The 22500-nt window shown below is 40.9% G+C and overlaps 3 protein-coding genes across 4 annotated transcripts in view; all 3 read right to left on the reverse strand.

Moving 5' to 3' along the window:
• LOC132139418 (synphilin-1-like) overlaps positions 1 to 4381 on the reverse strand; it is a 16304-nt gene extending 11923 nt beyond the window's left edge. Inside the window, exons 1-4 of the mRNA XM_059547764.1 lie at positions 4229 to 4381; positions 3570 to 3640; positions 2865 to 2922; positions 1 to 429 (exon numbers count right to left, since the gene is read on the reverse strand). The exon at positions 1 to 429 is cut by the window's left edge and continues 173 nt beyond it. Coding sequence (XP_059403747.1) covers positions 1 to 429; positions 2865 to 2922; positions 3570 to 3626 — 544 coding nt within the window. The 5' untranslated portion in view covers positions 3627 to 3640; positions 4229 to 4381. The remainder of the gene's footprint in view (positions 430 to 2864; positions 2923 to 3569; positions 3641 to 4228) is intronic.
• A 935-nt stretch (positions 4382 to 5316) lies between these two features.
• LOC132139419 (protein-lysine 6-oxidase-like) lies at positions 5317 to 8178 on the reverse strand. Of its 2 annotated transcripts, XM_059547765.1 has the most exons (7): positions 7679 to 8178; positions 7487 to 7595; positions 6550 to 6681; positions 5790 to 5946; positions 5619 to 5714; positions 5432 to 5547; positions 5317 to 5355 (listed from the first exon to the last, which is right to left on the reverse strand). In XM_059547765.1, the coding sequence occupies exons 1-7, from the start codon at positions 8070 to 8072 to the stop codon at positions 5349 to 5351; spliced, it is 1011 nt and encodes a 336-aa protein (XP_059403748.1). In that variant the 5' UTR covers positions 8073 to 8178; the 3' UTR covers positions 5317 to 5348. The 2 variants fall into 2 exon arrangements, with proteins under 2 accessions (XP_059403748.1, XP_059403749.1); XM_059547766.1 differs by lacking the exon at positions 5317 to 5355 and having other exon boundaries at positions 5428 to 5547.
• Positions 8179 to 10224: 2046 nt separating this feature from the next.
• On the reverse strand, positions 10225 to 13867 carry LOC132139423 (protein Largen-like). Its single transcript, XM_059547771.1, has 2 exons — positions 13339 to 13867; positions 10225 to 11956 (listed from the first exon to the last, which is right to left on the reverse strand). The coding sequence occupies exons 1-2, from the start codon at positions 13471 to 13473 to the stop codon at positions 11483 to 11485; spliced, it is 609 nt and encodes a 202-aa protein (XP_059403754.1). The 5' UTR covers positions 13474 to 13867; the 3' UTR covers positions 10225 to 11482.
• Positions 13868 to 22500: the final 8633 nt, after the last annotated feature.

Below are 22500 nucleotides of genomic sequence, written 5' to 3' on the forward strand. Positions count from 1 at the left end.
GTGTCCTGAGATAGTCCTGATCCACAGACTTGGACTTCCTGATGTGTGGCCAGCTGACGGGAGAGAGCACACAGAAGTGTGTCCCGTGGCTCATGCTCTCGGAGTGTGTGAGCGCGCTCCTCTTCTCTCGCGGCAGGCTGGACGTCTGCTGACCGGACTTGATGTACGGCACGTCCAGGATCTCGTCCATGTCCAGGTCGTAGTGCTCCAGCTCTCCCAACATCAGCAGGTCTCTGCTCTTGTCTTTGCTGATCTCTGCGGTCAGCTCGCCGCTCTTCCCCTCGCTCTCCGGCTCGGTCTCCTGCGGCTGGTGTTTGAGAGGAGACACGCGCTTGACCGGCCGGAGCTTGCTGTAGACATCAGCGATGCCCGTGGGCTTGATTCCCGCTCCGTGTGACGCCGCACTACGAGCCCAGCTGATGGACGGAGCTGAAACACACGAGAGCGACCCGTCCTGATGTGAACATCGAAATCACCCAGAACCCAACGAGCTGCGTTCACACTCTCTGCAACGAGTCACGGGTATCTCCTTATATACAGGTGCTGGTCATATAATTAGAATATCATCAAAAAGTTGATTTATTCACTAATTCCATTCAAAAAGTGAAACTTGTATATTATATTCATTCATTACACACAGACTGATATATTTCAAATGTTTATTTCTTTTAATTTTGATGATTATAACAGACAACTAAGGAAAATCTCAAATTCAGTATCTCAGAGAATTAGAATATTGTGAAAAGGTTCAATATTGAAGACACCTGGTGCCACACTCTAATCAGTTAATTAACTCAAAACACCGGCAAAGCCTTTAAATGGTCTCTCAGTCTAGTTCTGTAGGCTACACAATCATGGAGAAGACTGCTGACTTGACAGTTGTCCAAAAGACGACCATTGACACCTTGCACAAGGAGGGCAAGACACAAAAGGTCATTGCAAAAGAGGCTGGCTGTTCACAGAGCTCTGTGTCCAAGCACATTAATAGAGAGGCGAAGGGAAGGAAAAGATGTGGTAGAAACAAGTGTACAACAATAGGGATAACCACACCCTGGAGAGGATTGTGAAACAAAACCCATTCAAAAATGTGGGGGAGATTCACAAAGAGTGGACTGCAGCTGGAGTCAGTGCTTCAAGAACCACTACACACAGACGTATGCAAGACATGGGTTTCAGCTGTCGCACTCCTTGTGTCAAGACACTCTTGAACAACACACAGCGTCAGAAGCGTCTCGCTTCAGAAGGGACTGGACTGCTGCTGAGTGGACCACAGTTATGTTCTCTGATGAAAGGGTCCCAGAGTCTGGAGGAAGAGAGGAGAGGCACACAATCCTCGTTGCTTGAGGTCCAGTGTAAAGTTTCCACAGTCAGTGATGGTTTGGGGTCCATGTCATCTGCTGGTGTTGGTCCACTGTGTTTTCTGAGGTCAGAGGTCAACACAGCCGTATACCAGGAAGTTTTAGAGCACTTTATGCTTCCTGCTGCTGAACAACTTTATGGAGATGCAGATTTCATTTCCCAACAGGACTTGGCACCTGCACACAGTGCCAAAGATACCAGCACCTGGTTTAAGGACCATGGGGTCCCTGTTCTTAATTGGCCAGCAAACTCGCCTGACCTTAACCCCATAGAAAATCAATGGGGCATTGTGAAGAGGAAGATGTGATATGTCAGACCCAAGAATGCAGAAGAGCTGAAGGCCACTATCAGAGTAACCTGTGCTCTCATAACACCTGAGCAGTGCCACAGACTGATCGACTCCATGCCACGCCGCATTGCTGCAGTCATTCAGGGGAAAGGAGCCACAACTGAGTGTTGAGTGCTGTACATGCTCATACTTTACATGTTGGCCAAGATTTCTAAAAATCCTTTCTTTGTATTGGAGATATTGAATTTGGGATTTTCAGTTATAAACATCAAAATTAAAATAAATAAACATTTGAAATATATCAGTCTGTGTTTAATGAATGAATATAATATACAAGTTTAACTTTTTGAATGGAAATTTTTGAACTTTTTGATGATATTCTAATTATATGACCAGCACCTGTAATCATAAATTAATTTTTTTTAAATAAAAAAACAAGCAAACACAATAAAACACGGGCAAAAAAAAAAATAAAAAAAAATAATTAAATCTTAAATATTTAAATTTGAAATAAATCTTAAAATAAAAAACAAAGCAGCTTCACACCAATAGATAAGAAAGTGAAACTAAATATAAATTAATCATTTTTAAAATAAAATATAACTCAATAAAATCAAATAAAAGAGAAATTTATATTATGTAAATGTAATTTTTTTTTTTTCAAATCAGAAATTTTAAAATAAGATTTTTTTAAATATAAAATAGATTGTTACAAAGCAGCTTCACAGCATAAAAATGTTAAAATAATTATAAATTAATCATTTTAAAATAAAAACAAAAAATCAAATAAAAGATAAATTTATATTATGTAATAAAATAACAAAAATCAAATCAGAAATATTAAAATCTGAAATTTTACAAAAGAAACTGATTAAAATAACACTAAGAAAATAACAGAATCAATAATTCTATAAATACATATTCATAATTTTAATATCCACATCAAACTGTTTAACTAAAGCAGTGTTTGCCAAACGAGTCTCACGAGCTAATTATCATACAAATCAAAAGCTGATTCAGAATTCATTTTTTAATTATAAAGCCATTCTACAGAAGCCAGTAGTGTCATAATTCAGCTCAGTTTAGAGTTCATTAACAGTGTCATGTTGAAAAGTTCAACAAATGAGAATCTGAATTGAGCTTCAGTTCTGAAGCAGTTCTATAGAAGGCAATAGAAATGTTGTGACTCCTGTATAGATGTGAAGCTCTTCAGTACCTTGTCTCTCGTCGTTCGCTCCATCGTGTCTTCGGCACAGCTCAGGGATGCTCTTGAACTGAGACGGGACACACATCAGACGGGTTATGAAACATGAAATATCTTATTTGTTTAGCAGCATGTCATGTGACCATTAACCAGCATCACAGAATAGTTAAAGCATAAAAATTAATAAATAGGTGTAAAATAAAAAATAAACTAAATAAAATACTTATTAAAAAAAATATTTAAGAAATAAAAATGAAAAATTGAAATAATTGTAAAATAACAACACTTTGTATTTAATCAAAAATTTTACATTTAAATAAAAAATAAAATGCTTACTAAATATTGTATAATACAATTTTGAGATAACAACAAATCAAATTAAAACACTTAGTTAAAAGGTATTAAGCTTTTTAATGGTTATCAATATCATTTTCAAAACAAAAATTATTTAAAAGCATTTTCATCAAGTCACAGCCCTTGTTATTCTCAGTTTTGATATTAATTTTCATTTTTTACACCAGATATACATGTTTATTATTGATCTACTTGATCTGTAATAATCGCATAATAAAGGTCGACCCCTATACTAGACAACAGATTAATATGAAAAATGTTTCAAGTCCGTGTTCTATGATACGATCACGTGGAATGAAGATCCATACAGCATTTTTAAACAGGTATAATAATAATAATAATAATAAATGATCATAAACTCACAGGTAAATCATCAGTGAAGTCAATCTCGTCCAGATCCAGGTATTCAGGAACGTCCATCTTCAGCCAGCATTCTGAGACACACACACACACACACACACTCCATCATTACAGGGTCACACGGTCCAATACTGTACTACACTCGTGTGACGTCACTCCGAGTGTAGGGGGCGGGGTTTGGGCTCATACATCAGAACGGGATTGGATGGTGGGTTTGTGGGCGTGGCTATCAGAGCTGAACGTGAGTTAATTAAACTATGAAGTATCTATTTAACCACTGATTAACATTAACCAGCATATGAAAGTTATTTACACTTCGGAGAAAATTCATAAATATTTTTTTTGCTTCCAGAATAAGTGATGGAGCTGTTAATAAAAGCAGAATCATGAAGAAAATTTTATTTTTTCTTTCTTTTTATGCTCATGTTTCACATCCAACACAAAACAAGCTGATGGATATACATGAGATGACGGAGATGCTGCTGTCTGTGTCTCTCTCTCTCTCTCTCTCTCTCTCTCTCTCTCTGTGTGTGTGTGTGTGTGGCTTTTGTTTCTAGCATTAGCTTTAGCATCTCCCGTGCTCTCTCCGTGTTTCTCCGGTTTCCCGCGCGTCTCTCGGTCTCTCGTGTCGGATGTTGTGCGTGTGTCTGCCGTGACGTTACCTCGTGCCCGCTGCTGTCTGTCTCTCGCCGCTCGTCTGTCTGTGTTTCTGCCGATTAGCGGATCATCTGAAGAATGTGACACGAGCACGCGCCTCCCTCAGCGTCCTCAGCGCGCGCGGCCCCGACATACTCACGCACACGCAGACACACGCATGCGCCAGCAGAGGGCGACAGACACAAACAAACTCAAGCCGTAAAAACATCCCCTTCATGAATCATTCTCTAGAAGATCTGGGCACGATTCAACTCACACCCGTAGAACTTATAAAAGTCTAACAATATAAATCTGTATTATCACTTTTTATCAGTTAACACATCCTTGCTGAACAAAAACATTTTTAAAAAAGATAGAAAAAATTTACTTTTGAAGGGTGTTGTTAGAAAATATTTTTATTTTAAATAAATGCTGTTCTTTTTCACTGTATTCATCAAATAATCCTGATAAAAGTATCACAGGTTCCAAAAAATATATATATCGTGCAGCACAACTGTGTTCAACATTGATAATAATCAGAAATGTTTCTCGAGCAGTAAATCAACATATTATTCTGATTTCTGAAGATCACGTGACACTGAAGACTGGAGGAATGAATTTAAATTAAATTAAATTAAGATAAGTTTGGATTCGTTAAAGAAACAATAAGATTAATTTTAATCAAATAATATTAATAACAAAAAATGATAGATTAATTTTAATTAATGATTAATAAAAAATTCATTGTATTAATTTTATTTACAGATGAGGACAGTTTGGGATGTTTTCTCAGATTAATTCACTTCTGGCTTCAACTTTGTCCTCAGAATATGGTTAATAAAGCAAAGCACTAAACCAAATACACACCTTATGAAGGTCCAAGTTAAGGAAAAAGACTAATGAAACACATATATTCATATTCCCACAGCTCTGATGATCACTTATATTCCTCGTCACTCAATTAATAAGAACACATGAAAATTAAGAAAACATATTCTCATCTGCGTTTATTCAAGTTTGTGCCTCCTAAACTAAAGGGATTTATAATTTCAGCAACACCTCTGAAAAGAGGCTGAACAAAGTATACAGATAATATCAAACATTAATCTGAAAATGATGTTCACTGCTCCTGGTTTCTCTCGAGTCCTAGTGTCTGTGGAGAGAAGGATTGCAGGATTGACACACAAGCTGGTTTCTTTCAGGTAAGATGAAGAAAGCGCGTCACTTACGGCGTCACGCTGCAGCCGGATGCGTGCGCGTAATTTCCGGTGTAGTGAATGTCACAGCGAACTACATTATTACTGAAGTCCGACTCTGGCACCTGGAAGCCTGGGTTCACTGTGATCTGAAATAAAGCACATCAGACCCTTGAGAAGATCCTCAGAGCATCAGCAGCTCGTGTGGAGGCTCTCTGACCTTCAGCGTGTAGCGTCCCGGCTGGACGTCTGTGATATCGATCCACTGACAGTCGATGTCTGCGCTGTAGGTGTCGTAACATCCGGGGCTCAAACCCTGCCATGGAGAATAATCACACTGTCTCTGTCGTCTGTGCTGTGTGTGAGTGTGTGTTTGTGGGTTTTTACACACCTGTGTGTGAGACGTGCAAGCGTATCGGCGGTAGTGTCCGGGGTCACAGGACGTGTCCTCCAGACAGAAGCTGGCTTTATGACCCTCGGCGACGCGCTGCTGTGTGCTGGAGTCCAGCAGGTCGTAATGACAGAACTCATTCATGCTGTGATAGTGACTGAGCACAACACAACATCAGCAGCACACACACAGTACATCTCTTCTTATTCAGAACAGGAGCAGATTATTCGCCATTCAACGGTTTTGGGTTATTAGTCTCTTCTGCTCATCAGAAGTGCATTTATTTGATCATAAATACAGTAAAATTTTGAAATATTAATATAATTTAAAATATCTGTGTTCTATGTGAATATCTGTTAAACTGTAATTTATTTCTGTGATCAAAGCTGCATTTTTAAATCAAAAATACAATGCAAATTCTGAATTATTATTCTAATGTAAAGCAGCTGTTTTCTGAGTGAATCTGTGTTAAAGTGTAATGTATTTCTGTGATGCTCCGCTGTATTTTCAGCATCATTCCTCCAGTCTTCAGTGTCACATATATAAATAGAAATATTTTTGTAGAAACGGACTGAATTTTTCAGGATTCACAGATGAACAGAAAGTTCAAAAGAACAGCATTGATTTGTTTGTAACATAATAAATATTTGTACTGATCGATTTAACACATCCTTGCTGAATTTTTTTAAAAACTAGTGTACATTCAGATATTTTCTTTTGCATCACGCTATGAATAACTTATAAATAAATTTCTCCTAACTTGTGACAGCTGTGCCATTCCCAGGTGTATCTCGGTCTGCTGGGAAGAAAGTCTGCGGTTCCTTGGTTCTTCACGCGCTGTGGGAACCTCAGCAGAACCCTGGTGTCGTAATCTCGTGCGTTTGCAGCAGAACTAAGGAACACAGAGGAGATTTCACTGACTGCTCAACAGAAATGCTCTTAGAACAGTGTTCTCGAAACCTCCTCACGAGGTCGTCTGTATGTTCTCAATAATATTCTTCAGTAATAACAATAGAATGCTCTCATAATATTTTTCAAAATCTAGAATAGAATGTTCGTATCAAGGGAAAAAAAGTTCTTTAAACATAAAGAAATGGGAGTTTAGATGTTGAGAGAACATTCAAATGTAACATTCTCAAAATGATAGAATGGAATGTTTCTCTAACGTTCACACAACCAAGAAGAAACGTTCTTAATGCAATAAAACACCGGACGTTTTGAAAGCATGAAAACACTCAGAAATAACATTTTCATAATGGTTTGAAAATTATAAAATGTATATGTTTGCATAACCAAGAGGAAACGTTCTTTAGATATAAAATTGGGTGTTCTAAATGTTAAGAGAGCATTCAGATGTTCTCATGTTTTCAAAATGATACAAAGGAATGTTTCTCTAATGTTTGTATAAACTGTATAGATAGATAGATAGATAGATAGATAGATAACATTTCCAAAATACAGAATAGAATGTTTTTCAAAAAATTTACATAAACAAGAAAAAAAAAACGTTAAGTAGCCTATAAAAATTGGTGTTTTAGACATTCAAATAAAATGTTCAAACTTCTAACGCTCACATAACCCAGAAGAAACGTTCTTGAGATGTACAAAATGCATGTTTTAGATGCTGAGAGAACATTGAGATGTAAGCTTCTCGAGACAGTTTCAGGAGGAGAAGGGAATGTTCCTCTGAAACACACCTGGCCAGACAGTTCTCCTCGGCCGCGCACCGGAGGCTGTACATGGGCACTCTCTGGACATACGTGGACACCTGGATCATGTAGGGATCCACCACCAGATCCGGGAGACCTGTGCACATCCACGAGAGAGAGCTTCATCATCATCATCATCCTCATCATGAGCTCAAAGACTCTTTGACACGCACTTCTCACCGTTCTGGAAGTATCTGGTTCCGTATCCGTGGTGCCTCAGCGCGCTTCTCGGTCTGGGTCTGTAGTACGAGTCGTAGTAGTTGTAGTGTGGACTATAGGGACCGTTCCTGGCGGATTTGTAGGGGTCGTAGGGGTCGTCGGACACCATCCGGTCAGTAGAGTCCGCGCTGGTGTTCTGTCGGTCTGTGATCACGGAAACCGGCGCGGATTCTGCTCCGCTCGCCTCTCTTCGCCCCGGAGGCACGTACCGGGACCCCGGACTCACCAGCTGATACGCGCGCCCGTTATTTCTCCATCGGGTCCGCGCGCGCTGCGCACCTGCTGCGTGTTGCGATCCACGGTGAAGCTGAGAGAACACCGACAGAAACAGCAGCACCACACCGAACCGAGCCATGATCCGCGCGCCTCGAGCTCCCGGTGCAGCAGAATGAGTGAAGATGAAGATCAGATGAAGATCAGATGAGGAGGAGCTGCTGAAGCTGCTGCGCGTGCACGAGTTCCACAGGCTCTGAGTTACACTGGTAACATTTAAAACCTCATGATAGATTACACAACAACACATTGCTTAATTACATATGAGCTCACTTGCATTAGTACAATCATTAAAAATGGATCATTTACCAAAGATTAACTCAACCTTGTATTTTCTTCCAAACCTGAAATACTTTCTTCTGTGGAGCATAAAAGAAGGTATTTTGAGAAATGTGCATTCAATGAAAGTCACTGGTTAGTTACCAGTATACGCTTTTTATATATATATATATATCTTGCTCAAAATATCTTGTTAATTTTAAATAAATGATCCATTTAATACATGTAATACTTTGTAAAATGTTGCTGATGCATGAACCAATTAAAAACTGAGATATATATAAAAACTAAAGAGAAAAGAGGGTCTTTATGTTCACGTAAATTTGTCATTTATTCTCACACATATTAGTCAATCAATATTTTGTAAAGAAGAAAAAATAAAAACTTTCAATCGAGACTTTTTTCCACAGTTCTGAGAAAATTATATTTTCCCCTCAGAATAGCAAATTATAAAGTCAGAATTGTGAACAAAAATTCTGAACTGAGATTTTTATTTTGAAGTCACAATGACCTTTTATTGTTTATTTCCTCAAGGGTCATTGTGCTGTGTTTACAAAGTAAGATTTCTCTGAAATAATAACCAGTGAAGGGATGATCTATAAAGTGCTTTCTACTGAGCGTCTATTTTTAATCAAAGGTAGTAGTAAAATCCTACGACTGTGTTCTTTTAGGAGCAGAACGTGGTGTTTGTTTGTCATCTTCTCATCACTCTCTGAAATGAGTTTTGTGGAGTTCTGGTGCTGATAGAAGTTTCTTCTGTCCTCAACAACAGCAGCAGTGAAACTCCGTCTGTGTGTTAAACGTGTTTGCGTGTGTGAGGATGACCTCTGCTCATTAAACTCAAATAAAACACTGGTCTCACGCCACATGTGTCCTCAGAGCTCACATCGAGGATCACGTGATGCATGTGTTCTACAGACACCTCTGTGTTCTTCACAACCAGTTTGACTGACTAGCAGCTAACTGAGGGCTTAGCAGATTCACTCAACTCAACAGCTCAGTGAAAGCGGAGAACCTCCTGAACGAGACACTTTTAAAGATGAAAGTCAAGGTGCTGTGAATATAACGGCGTCTCAATGAGCTGCAGATGTGTGGCGGCGATCTGAAGACTTTCATCTGCACTAATGAGACGGGACAGGACGTATAAAAACATGGAAACATCAGCCACTGTAAAACACCAGCGGGACGTTCTGCTCGCTCAACACACCTGAGATGTGCTCACACTTTCACTAACCATTAAAAACTCATATAATCACTGCTGAGACCAGCATTCTCTGAACATCCTCGTCATGTGCTTTATAGGCCTACATTTTCAAGCAACTCTTAAATAACATGATAATCACAAGAAGAACAATCTCTATTCTAATGTTCTTTGAATATTAAAAGAAATGCTGAGATGAGGAAAACATCAGTGTTTTCACAGGTCAGAGGTCAGGTTAGACTAGCATTCACTCTCAGCTCAAACTCACACACATCTGTCATTCAATAAACACACGTTCAGATGCAGAGGACTTCATGTTTTTAATCAGTACATAAATACATTTTCCGTCATCTACCGTGTGACTTCTTTAAAATCATCTTAGAAAATATCAAAAATATGCATATTGTATCTGAAGGCTTTCTTTACAAAAACACAGAAGACTCTGTGGTCAGCGTGAGTCTGTTATGTGTCTGGTTTTGTCAGTCTCCTCGGGTGTTTCTGTCAGGAAGAAGATGGGAGTGTGAGAGACCTGCAGACACAGACAGAAGGAGCTGAAATGAGATCTGCTGTGTAGGAGACGAATACTGATTTCTGTCCTCCTACTGATCTGCAGATGAGCTTCTCTCCAAACACACACAAACTGTGTTTCACAACAGCTCTGCTCTTCACAATCTCCTCAAATCTCTCGGTTCAGATTTTGAATTAGAATTTATTTTCAGATTTTTTTGTTTTTTTATTTATTTATTTTTATATATATATATTAAGCTTTAGTTATTTACAAATATGAGGAATGCTGCCATGGAAACTAGAAATGTTCTTGATTTAAAGCAATTAATTTTTTTAATTGTGTTGCTTTGTTAACTAGCTGAAATAAAATTTGTATTTCAGTTAATTGTTTTAATTTCAAGTAATTATTTTTTTTTATAGTGTTGCCTTGGAAACTAGCTGAAATAAAATCTATATTTCAGTTAATTAAAAAACATTTTATTTCAAGTATTTTTTTATATTGTTTTATTTACTGTTTTTTTCTTGTGTTACTTTGTTAACCAGCTGAAATAAAATTTATATTTCAGTTAATTAAAAAAATTTTTTTCAAGTAATTAATTTTTTATGTTTTTTATATTGTGTTGCCTTAGAAACTGGCTGAAATAAAGTGTATATTTATTTCAGTAAATCTTTTTTATGTCAAGTAATGAACTCTTTTATGCTGTATTGAGTGAATTAATTGCATCTGCTATCATATCTTCATGATCTCTGATGTTTTCATCTCATTGCTGAAATAATTCTGATATTTAATGAACATTTTCACATTTCCATAGTTTTCATCAAAGTTGATAGCGGTGAACGTAAACAACAATAAATATACTGTTTTTCATTCTAATTTTCTCCAAAACTAGCAAAAAATAAAATCCATGATAGTGTTTCTAAACTTTTTTTTTTTTTTTTTTAAACATCTTTTACAACCTGATGAATCCGATCATCAAAATGTTTTCAGCTTTTGGCTAAAACACGAGTCTATAATCCATAATCACACTTCCTCCAGTGAAAAAGTGTTCTGGTCTGAATCAGGAGAGAAATCTGCACAGATCAAGCAGCGTTTAAACAGATCTGTGAGAGACAACAGCAGATGCTCTTTTTCACTGGAGGAAGTGTTATTATGGATTATAGACTCTATGTGTTTGAGTTAAAATCATCTTAATGCTGGATGTGTTTCATCTTTTGTCTTCTCCAGATGTTCACTGATGGACTGGAGTGCTGTGGATTATTGTGATGTTTTTATCAGACTCTCACTCTGACGGCACCCATTCACTGCAGAGCATCCATTGATGAGACACTGATGCAGTGCTACATTTCTACAAACCTGATGAAGACACAAACTCATCCTGATCACTTCCGGCTGAATTATTTCTTGAATGATGAAGGCAAGGCCTGATGAACGGCTGCTGCTCTTACCCTTCCTCTGTCGTACAGCGTCTCTCCAAACAGAAATACAAGTTCAGCCTCAGTCTGCGTCAAACAGTGGTGCTGGTGGACTTGCGTAAAATGGTCTTCTGTGGTTTCTGTGAGGAGAACGCGAGTCCACCGTTCTGCACGAGCGTCTGATGGACGGGGCTGGGTCTGGCGGCGGTGTGTAAGTGCAGATCTGTGCTGTCCACGTCACACTGCAGGTCACAGTCGGGGCAGTAGCCGTGATACTGGACCTTCTCACTGAAGCGCACGCGCTCCCTCGTGGTCTGAGCACAGTGTCTGGCGTGACCTTTCTCCTCCAGAGAGTCTCTGAGCGGCACTCCGCTGGCTGGGATCTCCTGGGCTCTAGACGCCGAGGGTCTCTTCAGGACGGCTGGGGGTCTGAACAGCGTCTCCTCGGGGTAGATTTTGATGCTGGACGCCGTGATGATGCTGCTGCTGGAGCTGCTGTTGGAGCTGTCCATCAGAGCCTCCTCCAGACGGAGGTCAGAGGTCAAGCAGTCGATCTCCTCCACCACCTGAAAACCAGCGAGAGTCAAGTGTGAGACGAGCTCAGCGTGCAACATCAGATGAGCGTGCAGAAGAATCCAGAAAACACACGAGTCGTTATGTAACTGCAATATTCAATCAATATCTGAATAATCAGGCATAAGTCATAAATGACCTCTGAAGTTCAACATAAAGAACATAAAGCTGCATGTGGATGCATTTGAACCGAACAGACTTACAGAACAGAAAATGAGCAGCTCATCCCCTGCTGCCATCATAAATGTACACAGAATTAATGTGTAAGCGTTTCCATAATGTACACTTATGAACACTGACCCTAACTCAAGCCTAATTCTGAACAAAACCAGGAAATATTTAACAACTCAATTAATAACTCTAATCTGCGACTACATCCACATGCATACTTTTTTACATTTCTTTTATATATTTTTATTATATTTTTTGTGCTGACGTTTTGAGAAGACCACTGGACTCGGAAAGAATGTTCTATTAACATCACTGGAAGAACGTTTGTTATGAAACGGTAACGTTAATACAACCTTTGTTCAAGTTTACCTGGTCTTTAATAATGTTCTCAATACGTTATAACATGTAGGAGTGTTCTGAACAGAATGTAACATTCCTGTAACGTTTGCAAAATGAAATGTTTCCTTAATGTTCATGTAACCAAGAAAAAACGTTTAGAAAACAATTAAAAACGTGCATTTGAAGCCAGAGAGCGCAGGGACATCTGTTGAAGATCGCTTCATCTGCTCGAAGATGTCAGTTTGACATTTATTCGAAATCATCTTAAAGACATCTCAACTCTATTTGACATGTGATCCCGTCCTGCGGATGTAAACGTGACGTCACACAGACGTCTCTGAGATGCACGTGTGATATCAGGAAACATTCAGAAAGAAGGCTCTTATAACATATTTCTGTTCAGTTTCTGTCTCCTAAAGCGACGTGTAGCAGACCTTGACTGCGTGAAGTGTGTTTATATCATCGCTATATTATCACACAGTTGTAATCTGATAAAAACGGCTGTAATGCCTGAAGATTATAATTAAAGGTTGTTATAGAGCGCAAATGTTTAGTTTAATATAAAAAATAGAATATTGCTGCTTTATTGTGATTTCTGATTTCTGTAATTAGTTCATATCTGAGAGACCCAGTGTACTCATGAATACTGAATGAATGATTGAATGAATGACAGCTGTCAATCACATCAAACACGCGAGTCAGAAAAGAGTCGAATCTTTGATTCTGATTCCCTCGAATGATGCTGTCGAGCATCGGAGACAGTAAATGTCATGTTTACACGAGGCCTCGATGGACATGAACATCAGATGAGCACCTCATCTTCATCTTCATCATCATCAGCGCTTATAACGCCGTATTCACGCACCTCTTTGAGCTCCTTCGCCACATCCTTCAGGTCTCCCAAGATGTGCTCGAGATCTTTCACGATGCACCTGATCTGTCGCTTGACTTTAACTTTTTTCACGCCTCCGTCCGCGTCCGCCGCCGCGCACCCGGACATTCTCCGAACCGGACCGGGTCACGGTTGTCCTCTCGGGAAGATCACGCATGTCAATGCTCGCATGTTTTCCTCCAGATGCTGAAGAATCTCGAGCTGCGCGTCCCGGTGAACCCGCGCATGCGCGCTCCCTGCACACACACTGATGCTGGAAACCACAGACAAACAGAACACAAATTAGAAATCATCATCAGTCCTGAGTCATGAGTCAGTCCTCATCTATCTGTGAGATCAGCTGTGTGCCAGCACGCTAACATAGGGAACGTTTTGCTAACTAAGGTTCCCATGAACATCCTGTTCTTTAAAAAAAAATCGTTTTCTTTGTTATGCGAATATGAAGGAAACATTCCATTTATCATTTTTGCAGACATCATGGAAACGTTACTCTCGAATGTTCTCTGAACGTTCTGAAACAACTAAAATGTCTCAGAAAATAACGTTTAGAGAACATTATTAAAGACCAGATAAATTTGAACAAACATTAATGTTACTGGAAGAACGTTTTCCAGAGGTCTGCTCAAGATCGCTTAAAGGGACAGTTCACCAAAAAATGAAAATCACCTCATGTTTTACTCACCCTCAAGCAGGGACGGACTGGGAATAAAAACGGCCCTGGACTTTGACTAAACCCGGCCCAAAGCAATCGGCACGCGGAAACTAGACAACAGTCTGTCTGCGCCATCTTTGTGTACTGTTGATTTAAACACTCAACTTAAACACTCTCTGTACTGACAGGTATTTTGTCTTCTTCTCAGGGTGGATTGACAAAAAAATTAAAATCTGACTTGGGGCGCTTAAAAGTAATTTAAAGTTGAGCTGGGGTGAGTGTCTTTCTCTGCTCTTGGTCTAAACTCAACCTGAATAAACAAATTATGAAATGGATTTTAAAAAAAAAAGGTTTTATTCCAAGCATGGAATAACAGCATATTATACAATCTATTCCATGCTGTCTTAAAATGAATTTATTACTTAATAATCTTAATTAATTTATGCAGTAATTAATCTTACTGCACAAATAATAATACCAGATCTAAATGAAAATACACCTTTACAAATGTAACTTCTGTATTCAAAATCTTCAAAGTTTGTAAGCATTAACTGTAACGTTACCAACATTTTTAAAAGTAAAAACAAAATATTTCTTAATATTAGCTACTGCATGTGGCATTTTACAGCTAAAATGTTGAAATTTAGCTGTTTTAACTGCTGTAAACATTAAAAATGTAGCAACCTGAATATCACTTCCTAACATCATCCCTAGCAAGTAACTCTTTCTCCTCTCATGTTCCATACTTACTGTATTTTCCGGACTATAAGTCGCACTTTTACCGGCCTTTCTCCAGATCACACAGATGGCCAGTCACCCCTGTTCGTGGATGTTTCGAGGTGGGAAGCAGTTCGGAATCGCGAATCATTTGAATCAGTTCGGGAGTTCGTAGCGGGATCGGGGGTTCGGGGGTTCGGAGCGGGTTCGCGAATCATTTGTTCGTGGATGTTTCGACGTGGAAAGCAGTTCGGAATGGAAATATTGATATTTTATTTGTTAACAACATACTTTTCGTAACTTAAAGTTAGTAATCAGTAAATGTAATGAAATTAGATAACTAAGCCAATAGAGTTCAGAGCGTGATTCATGTGTGTCAGTTTGGGAGTTCAAAGCGGGTTTGCAAATCATTTGAGTCATTTTGGGAGTTCAGGGTATGGAGCGTGAATCATTTGAACCAGTTTGGGAGTTCGGAGCGGGTTCACGAATCATTTGAGTCAGTTTGGGGATCACTAATCATTTGAATCATTGGGATCACAAATCATTTGAGTCAGTTTGGGAGTTCGGACCGGGATCGCGAATCATTTGAGACAGTTCGGGAGTTCGATACGGGATCACGAATCATTTGAGTCAGTTTGGGGATCGCTAATCATTTGAGTCAGTTCGGGAGTTCGGAGCGGGATCGCGAATCATTTGAATCAGTTCGGGAGTTCGTAGCGGGTTCGCGAATCATTTGAGTCAGTTCGGGAGTTCAAAGCGGGTTCGCGAATCATTTGAGTCAGTTCGGGAGTTCAAAGCGGGTTCGCGAATCATTTGAGTCAGTTTGGGGATCGCGAATCATTTGAGTCAGTTCGGGAGTTCGTAGCGGGTTCGCGAATCATTTGAGTCTGTTCGGGAGTTCAAAGCGGGTTCGCGAATCATTTGAGTCAGTTTGGGGAACGCGAATCATTTGAGTCAGTTCGGGAGTTCGGAGCGGGATCGCGAATCATTTGAATCAGTTCTGGAGTTCGTAGCGGGTTCGCGAATCATTTGAGTCTGTTCGGGAGTTCGTAGCGGGTTCGCGAATCATTTGAGTCAGTTCGGGAGTTCAAAGCGGGGTCGCGAATCATTTGAGTCAGTTTGGGGATCGCGAATCATTTGAGTCAAATCGTGCCTAAAAAGTGCACGCATCTAGGCTAATGTAATGTTACATGATGAAGTCATACTAGTGCGCATGTGCATTTTGAGTGCGTTCTTTCACTGCATTATTCTGTGTATTCAAATGCATTTATGAATGCATGTGAATGATCACAAAATTCAAGATATGGGGGTTAGAAAATGTAGGGGAGAGTGGGGGCGGTTGCAACACTTTTTACATTTCCTTCAGTTTCTCAGCGACTGTTTGTATTAGAAAGACAAATATATATATATATATATATATATTAAACCCATATATTTCACCTACCTGCCCATACCGTTGCAACATGTGTACATGTGATAATATGAAAGTAATTTGTACTTAAATGGACCCTGAAAAATGTTGCAACTGTCCCCAACAGTACCGAGGGGCAGTTGCAACAGTCATTTAGATGTAATAAAACTCATACTTCGGCATCATTTTTCAAATCTTTTTTTAGTTTATTTGAGACCAGAGTTCACTGAGTTAACTTATTAAAGTAAAAAACAAGTACACAACCATGTAACACCTTTGTAAATCCCACAAACTGATTAATGTAGGCCCTAACAATTTTATAACACCACCAAAAGAACACAAACTGTTTATTTCATAGCATCATGTATTCACAATTCCCCATCTGACTCATAATTGTGGCAAACGTAAATGGAACCACCATCAGTGCAGGCTTCATGAGCCCATGCCTTGCACTGCCAACATTGAAGTCACACCTCGCTTGGTCTGGAGTAGCTCTCCCAACAAAAATCGCCTTCTTTCTCAGAGTCACTGTCCTTCTATGTATGCTTTTTCTTCTCGGTTTTGGTTTGTTGGCTTGTTTCCATTGTGTTTTTTGTCAGTTTTCTCTTAACTTTGGTTGGCTTTCTCTTTACTTTTGCTTTCTCCCTCTCCAAAGCCTTCTTTTCGGGGGTGTCTGTCAAGATGGCTGATTTGCATTTTTTCCTACCATTTGCTTTCGTTATCTTCCGTGGTCCTGCTCTGGGGTGAGGTCTAACAGTCTCAGGTGAGAACTCAGCTTGCACTGGAGGAACTGTAGTAGCAGCAGAAGTCCCAGCATGCACTGGAGGAACTGCAGAAGAGGCAGAAGTCCCAGCATGCACTGGAGGAACTGCAGAAGAGGCAGAAGTCCCAGCATGCACTGGAGGAACTGCAGAAGACGCAGAAGTCCCTGCGTGCACTGGAGGAACTGCAGAAGAGGCAGAAGTCCCAGCATGCACTGGAGGAACTGCAGAAGAGGCAGAAGTCCCTGCGTGCACTGGAGGAACTGTAGTAGCAGCAGAAGTCCCAGCATGCACTGGAGGAACTGCAGAAGAGGCAGAAGTCCCAGCATGCACTGGAGGAACTGCAGAAGAGGCAGAAGTCCCTGCGTGCACTGGAGGAACTGTAGTAGCAGCAGAAGAACCAGCATGCACTGGAGGAACTGCAGAAGACGCAGAAGTCCCTGCGTGCACTGGAGGAACTGTAGTAGCAGCAGAAGTCCCAGCATGCACTGGAGGAACTGCAGAAGAGGCAGAAGTCCCAGCATGCACTGGAGGAACTGCAGAAGAGGCAGAAGTCCCAGCATGCACTGGAGGAACTGCAGAAGAGGCAGAAGTCCCTGCGTGCACTGGAGGAACTGTAGTAGCAGCAGAAGAACCAGCATGCACTGGAGGAACTGCAGAAGAGGCAGAAGTCCCTGCGTGCACTGGAGGAACTGCAGAAGAGGCAGAAGTCCCAGCATGCACTGGAGGAACTGCAGAAGAGGCAGAAGTCCCAGCATGCACTGGAGGAACTGCAGAAGAGGCAGAAGTCCCTGCGTGCACTGGAGGAACTGTAGTAGCAGCAGAAGAACCAGCATGCACTGGAGGAACTGCAGAAGACGCAGAAGTCCCTGCGTGCACTGGAGGAACTGTAGTAGCAGCAGAAGTCCCAGCATGCACTGGAGGAACTGCAGAAGAGGCAGAAGTCCCAGCATGCACTGGAGGAACTGCAGAAGAGGCAGAAGTCCCAGCATGCACTGGAGGAACTGCAGAAGAGGCAGAAGTCCCTGCGTGCACTGGAGGAACTGCAGAAGAGGCAGAAGTCCCAGCATGCACTGGAGGAACTGTAGTAGCAGCAGAAGAACCAGCATGCACTGGAGGAACTGCAGAAGAGGCAGAAGTCCCTGCGTGCACTGGAGGAACTGCAGAAGAGGCAGAAGTCCCAGCATGCACTGGAGGAACTGCAGAAGAGGCAGAAGTCCCAGCATGCACTGGAGGAACTGCAGAAGAGGCAGAAGTCCCTGCGTGCACTGGAGGAACTGCAGAAGAGGCAGAAGTCCCTGCGTGCACTGGAGGAACTGTAGTAGCAGCAGAAGAACCAGCATGCACTGGAGGAACTGCAGAAGAGGCAGAAGTCCCTGCGTGCACTGGAGGAACTGCAGAAGAGGCAGAAGTCCCAGCATGCACTGGAGGAACTGCAGAAGAGGCAGAAGTCCCAGCATGCACTGGAGGAACTGCAGAAGAGGCAGAAGTCCCTGCGTGCACTGGAGGAACTGCAGAAGAGGCAGAAGTCCCTGCGTGCACTGGAGGAACTGTAGTAGCAGCAGAAGAACCAGCATGCACTGGAGGAACTGCAGAAGAGGCAGAAGTCCCTGCGTGCACTGGAGGAACTGCAGAAGAGGCAGAAGTCCCAGCATGCACTGGAGGAACTGCAGAAGAGGCAGAAGTCCCAGCATGCACTGGAGGAACTGCAGAAGAGGCAGAAGTCCCTGCGTGCACTGGAGGAACTGTAGTAGCAGCAGAAGAACCAGCATGCACTGGAGGAACTGCAGAAGACGCAGAAGTCCCTGCGTGCACTGGAGGAACTGTAGTAGCAGCAGAAGTCCCAGCATGCACTGGAGGAACTGCAGAAGAGGCAGAAGTCCCAGCATGCACTGGAGGAACTGCAGAAGAGGCAGAAGTCCCTGCGTGCACTGGAGGAACTGCAGAAGAGGCAGAAGTCCCAGCATGCACTGGAGGAACTGCAGAAGAGGCAGAAGTCCCAGCATGCACTGGAGGAACTGCAGAAGAGGCAGAAGTCCCAGCATGCACTGGAGGAACTGCAGAAGAGGCAGAAGTCCCAGCATGCACTGGAGGAACTGCAGAAGAGGCAGAAGTCCCAGCATGCACTGGAGGAACTGCAGAAGAGGCAGAAGTCCCAGCATGCACTGGAGGAACTGCAGAAGAGGCAGAAGTCCCTGCGTGCACTGGAGGAACTTCCAAAGGATCAGATGTAACAGCAATATCTAATTGTCATTATTATTGTCATAAGGGACAGTTGCAACACCATGTGGGGACAGTTGCAACAATGCGTTGCAACTGTCCCACCCCCTGGCAGCCATCTTAAAACTAGTGATGCTAGCCTAACAAATTAGCTTGAACACATTGTACCTAAGTCTGTTAAGAGCTAAGAAACTGCACATTCAAACTATAAAACTATAAAGATCAATGCTTAAACAGTTTAGACATTATGACAAAAATCTAGTTGTAAAAAAAGTTACTTTTTTACCCTGAATTTCAGTTCTCCCATAAGGTAGTTTCACATGTGGCTGTAAACTTCCAGAAAGAAGGAGGGGCATACTGAGCATGTGCAGTAGGAGTGTCATGACTCCAGCTCATTCCTGATTGGATAAATCAGCAATGTTGCAACTGTCCCCACTCTCCCCTATATATTTATATCATTTTATGTAGTTAATCAATATCACAAGAAGAGTGCCATTTCAGTTTTTCTCCAAAAATCAGCATGATTAAAATGTGATAAGTTACTACAAACAATAATTAAATTACAAATACAAAATGTTGCAGAATAATGTAATATATGAATGAATAATAGCCTAAAGAATCTTTGTGCCAAAAGGGTTCTTTCTTGTCATTATAGAATCTTTTTAGCATAAAAGGTTCTTTGGAGTTGAGTAAAGAACCCTATGGTTCTAAATAGAACCCCAATGAACCCTTTTTTGTAGGAGTGTGTTGTCATAACGTTCACCTTGGAGATTGAAAATGTTTCTTTTTTGAGACCCCAGGAGCCCAAATTCAGACCCAGAACAATAAAACCCACAGAAGAGGTGGGAGTTCAAAAGATGTTAGCAAACTGCAGGGAGAGGAAGAGTAGATATAAGTCATGATCTGCAAGATTAACCACAATCTGATGTGATCCGACCACCTCAGAGAAAACCAGTGTTGAGCTGCTGCAAGAGCAGAAGCACAGCAGCTGTGGTCAAAGATTGGTGTTCTCGTGTGTTCTGATTGGTGGAGGATGATGATGAGTGGATAAAGACTAGAGCAATCAAATAGTGAGAGATGTGCTCACCTGGTTATGGTCATGGCCTCAAGTCATCTTAGATATATATGACTTTCTTCTTTTAGATGAATCCAACCGGAGTTATATTAAAAAACATCCTGGCTCTTCCAAGCTTTATAATGGCAGTGAATGCGTGTTATTTTTCAATAATCCAAAAGAAGTCCAATAAAGCGCATTCATCATAAAAAGTGTCTCACACGGCGCTGGGGGTGAATAAAGGCCTCCTGAAGCGAATCGATGTGTCTTTGTAAGAAAAATCTCCATATTTAAAACTTTATTAGAAGAAAATAAAAATGTGGGAGGATTTCAATATAAACCGAGAGGAGACTTTGCTTCCGTTGCTTCTGTAAACAAACATAGGTTGTCGCAAGACTAGCTTTTTCTAACCTGAGCTTATGCTAAGACTACGTTATCTTCTTGGAATAGCTTGAAGCTAGAGATTACAGTTTGTAACGTCTTAAATATGAATATTTTTCTTAATTTCCTGTTAGCTGGGATTACACATTACAGTGGCACACATAAACTATAAATACACATGCAATTCAATCATGCTGCTTTAAAAAAAATCTGTTTTGTAATATCACACATAAAATATCGGGGCCGTGCTTTGACAGATTTTTAGAGGGCGCGGTTTATCGGAGAAAAGGTGCATGTTAATTTAACTAATCTAACAAAGAATAATAAAATAAAATAAAAATATTAGAACGAAATGTTTAAGCCTACCAATATAGTACTTAGGGTTAGGGTCAAATTATACTATATTTACACAAACAGAAACACAATATGACAATGCTTTAGTTGGTAATATATGCAAACATTACATTCAAATGTATGTAAATATTCCTTGAGAAGCATACATTTCACAATTTTACACCTTAACACTCATAAACAGCATCTGTGACACTGTTTATATTATATTCGTATTCATCAATATAAATATAACGCGCGCAGAAAAGTGTGACGTGTGGCTCGGTGGACTGAAGACGCTCGGATCTGATTGGTCGCTGCTCGGTGACGTCAGCGCTCCGTTCGCGGAAGTAGGGCAGAAGTCACGGCGGAGCGTCTCTTTTCACAGCAGACTTTCAGAAGCTGATCAGGGATGCATTTACCAAAAGCATAGTTGCGAACTAAGTTAGCAACTTTGTTGGCTGCAATACAATTTCCCATTGCCAACCAACTAAGTTGCTAACAGGTTAGCAACTATGCTTTTGGGAAACACACCCCTGATCGATCCCGAAAGCCTCAGCTCGATCATCATAAACCTCATAAAAACATCCTCTGAACCCGACAGCGCTTTGAGTCGTGCTTGTGACCGGAGGAGGTCAGTTTATCATCATAAACACACGCAAATATGTCAACGCAGAATACAGTCTATGCGCAGATCCCATTCATAGAGAAATTAATAATTGTTGCATAAGTTTAATGCTTTTTCTGAGCAGTAAATAGAGGAAATCAACCACACACTTCTGTATTATTTGCATTTTGTTGTGAAAGTTACTGTTGACGCATGGATTTAGAAGTTTTAGTTTTATTAACGTGCATTATTTTGAGTTTAAAGCCTCTCTTAATTACTAAAGCGTGTTGTTTGGTGCAGCTTTTCTGTCGATCAAAGTGCAAACAGCTGACCCTGCGCTCATGATAGTGTTATTCAGTTTAGATCAGGCTGGTATTCATAAATCACTCAGGTAATTGTGTTAATCATGTTAATTTAGTGTGTTTCGCAGGTTTGAGGAGGGAATATGCGCTGGGAGCTGCTGTCATCGGCGAGTCGCTGTGATCGGATCATTGATTCAGTTCAAGTGAGTCGCGGCTCATGATTCACTCTGTTCTTCATACAGTCCGTGATCTGGGAGGAGATATTAAAGGAGCTGTATTAATGCATGCATTATTCCTTATAATATGTCTTGTAATGCATTGTATGTACTCATGAAGTACTCATCCTCACTGAGTGAAGCCTCTCAGATCTGCTGCAGACAGAGTTTGTGTCTGTCATGAAGTGTGTCTGGAGAACGAAGGGCTGTTCGAGGTGTGTAGAGGACACGAGGCTCATGGGGTCAGATACATGAACGTATCCTGTACCTTGAATGGATTAACTGCAGTTTAGATAAAAGTGTGTAATGAATGCAGAACGCTCATCTGAAACTCATCAGCTGCTGTTTGTGTTTTTAATATAAGTCCTGCTCTGCTGAAACTGATGAACTCTGTGGGAGAAGATCAGCAGCAGAAATAGATCCATGACTCACTCTTACACACCCATTATATCTGTGTGTGTGTGTGTGAGTGTGTGTGTGTGTGA

This window comes from Carassius carassius, unplaced genomic scaffold (assembly GCF_963082965.1).
Source record: "Carassius carassius unplaced genomic scaffold, fCarCar2.1 SCAFFOLD_70, whole genome shotgun sequence".
In the NCBI taxonomy this organism is placed as follows: domain Eukaryota; kingdom Metazoa; phylum Chordata; class Actinopteri; order Cypriniformes; family Cyprinidae; genus Carassius; species Carassius carassius.

Excerpts from the sequence above, each read along its gene's own strand:
- LOC132139419 (XM_059547765.1), bottom strand. The coding sequence starts at position 8,072 with ATGGCTCGGTTCGGTGTGGTGCTGCTGTTTCTGTCGGTGTTCTCTCAG. Across the intron at positions 6,682-7,486 it reads GAGGAGAACTGTCTGGCCAG|TTCTGCTGCAAACGCACGAG; the intron begins GTGTGTTTCAGA and ends TGTGTTCCTTAG. Across the intron at positions 5,548-5,618 it reads CGGGACGCTACACGCTGAAG|ATCACAGTGAACCCAGGCTT; the intron begins GTCAGAGAGCCT and ends GCTTTATTTCAG.
- LOC132139423 (XM_059547771.1), bottom strand. The coding sequence starts at position 13,473 with ATGTCCGGGTGCGCGGCGGCGGACGCGGACGGAGGCGTGAAAAAAGTT. Across the intron at positions 11,957-13,338 it reads TGGCGAAGGAGCTCAAAGAG|GTGGTGGAGGAGATCGACTG; the intron begins GTGCGTGAATAC and ends GCTGGTTTTCAG.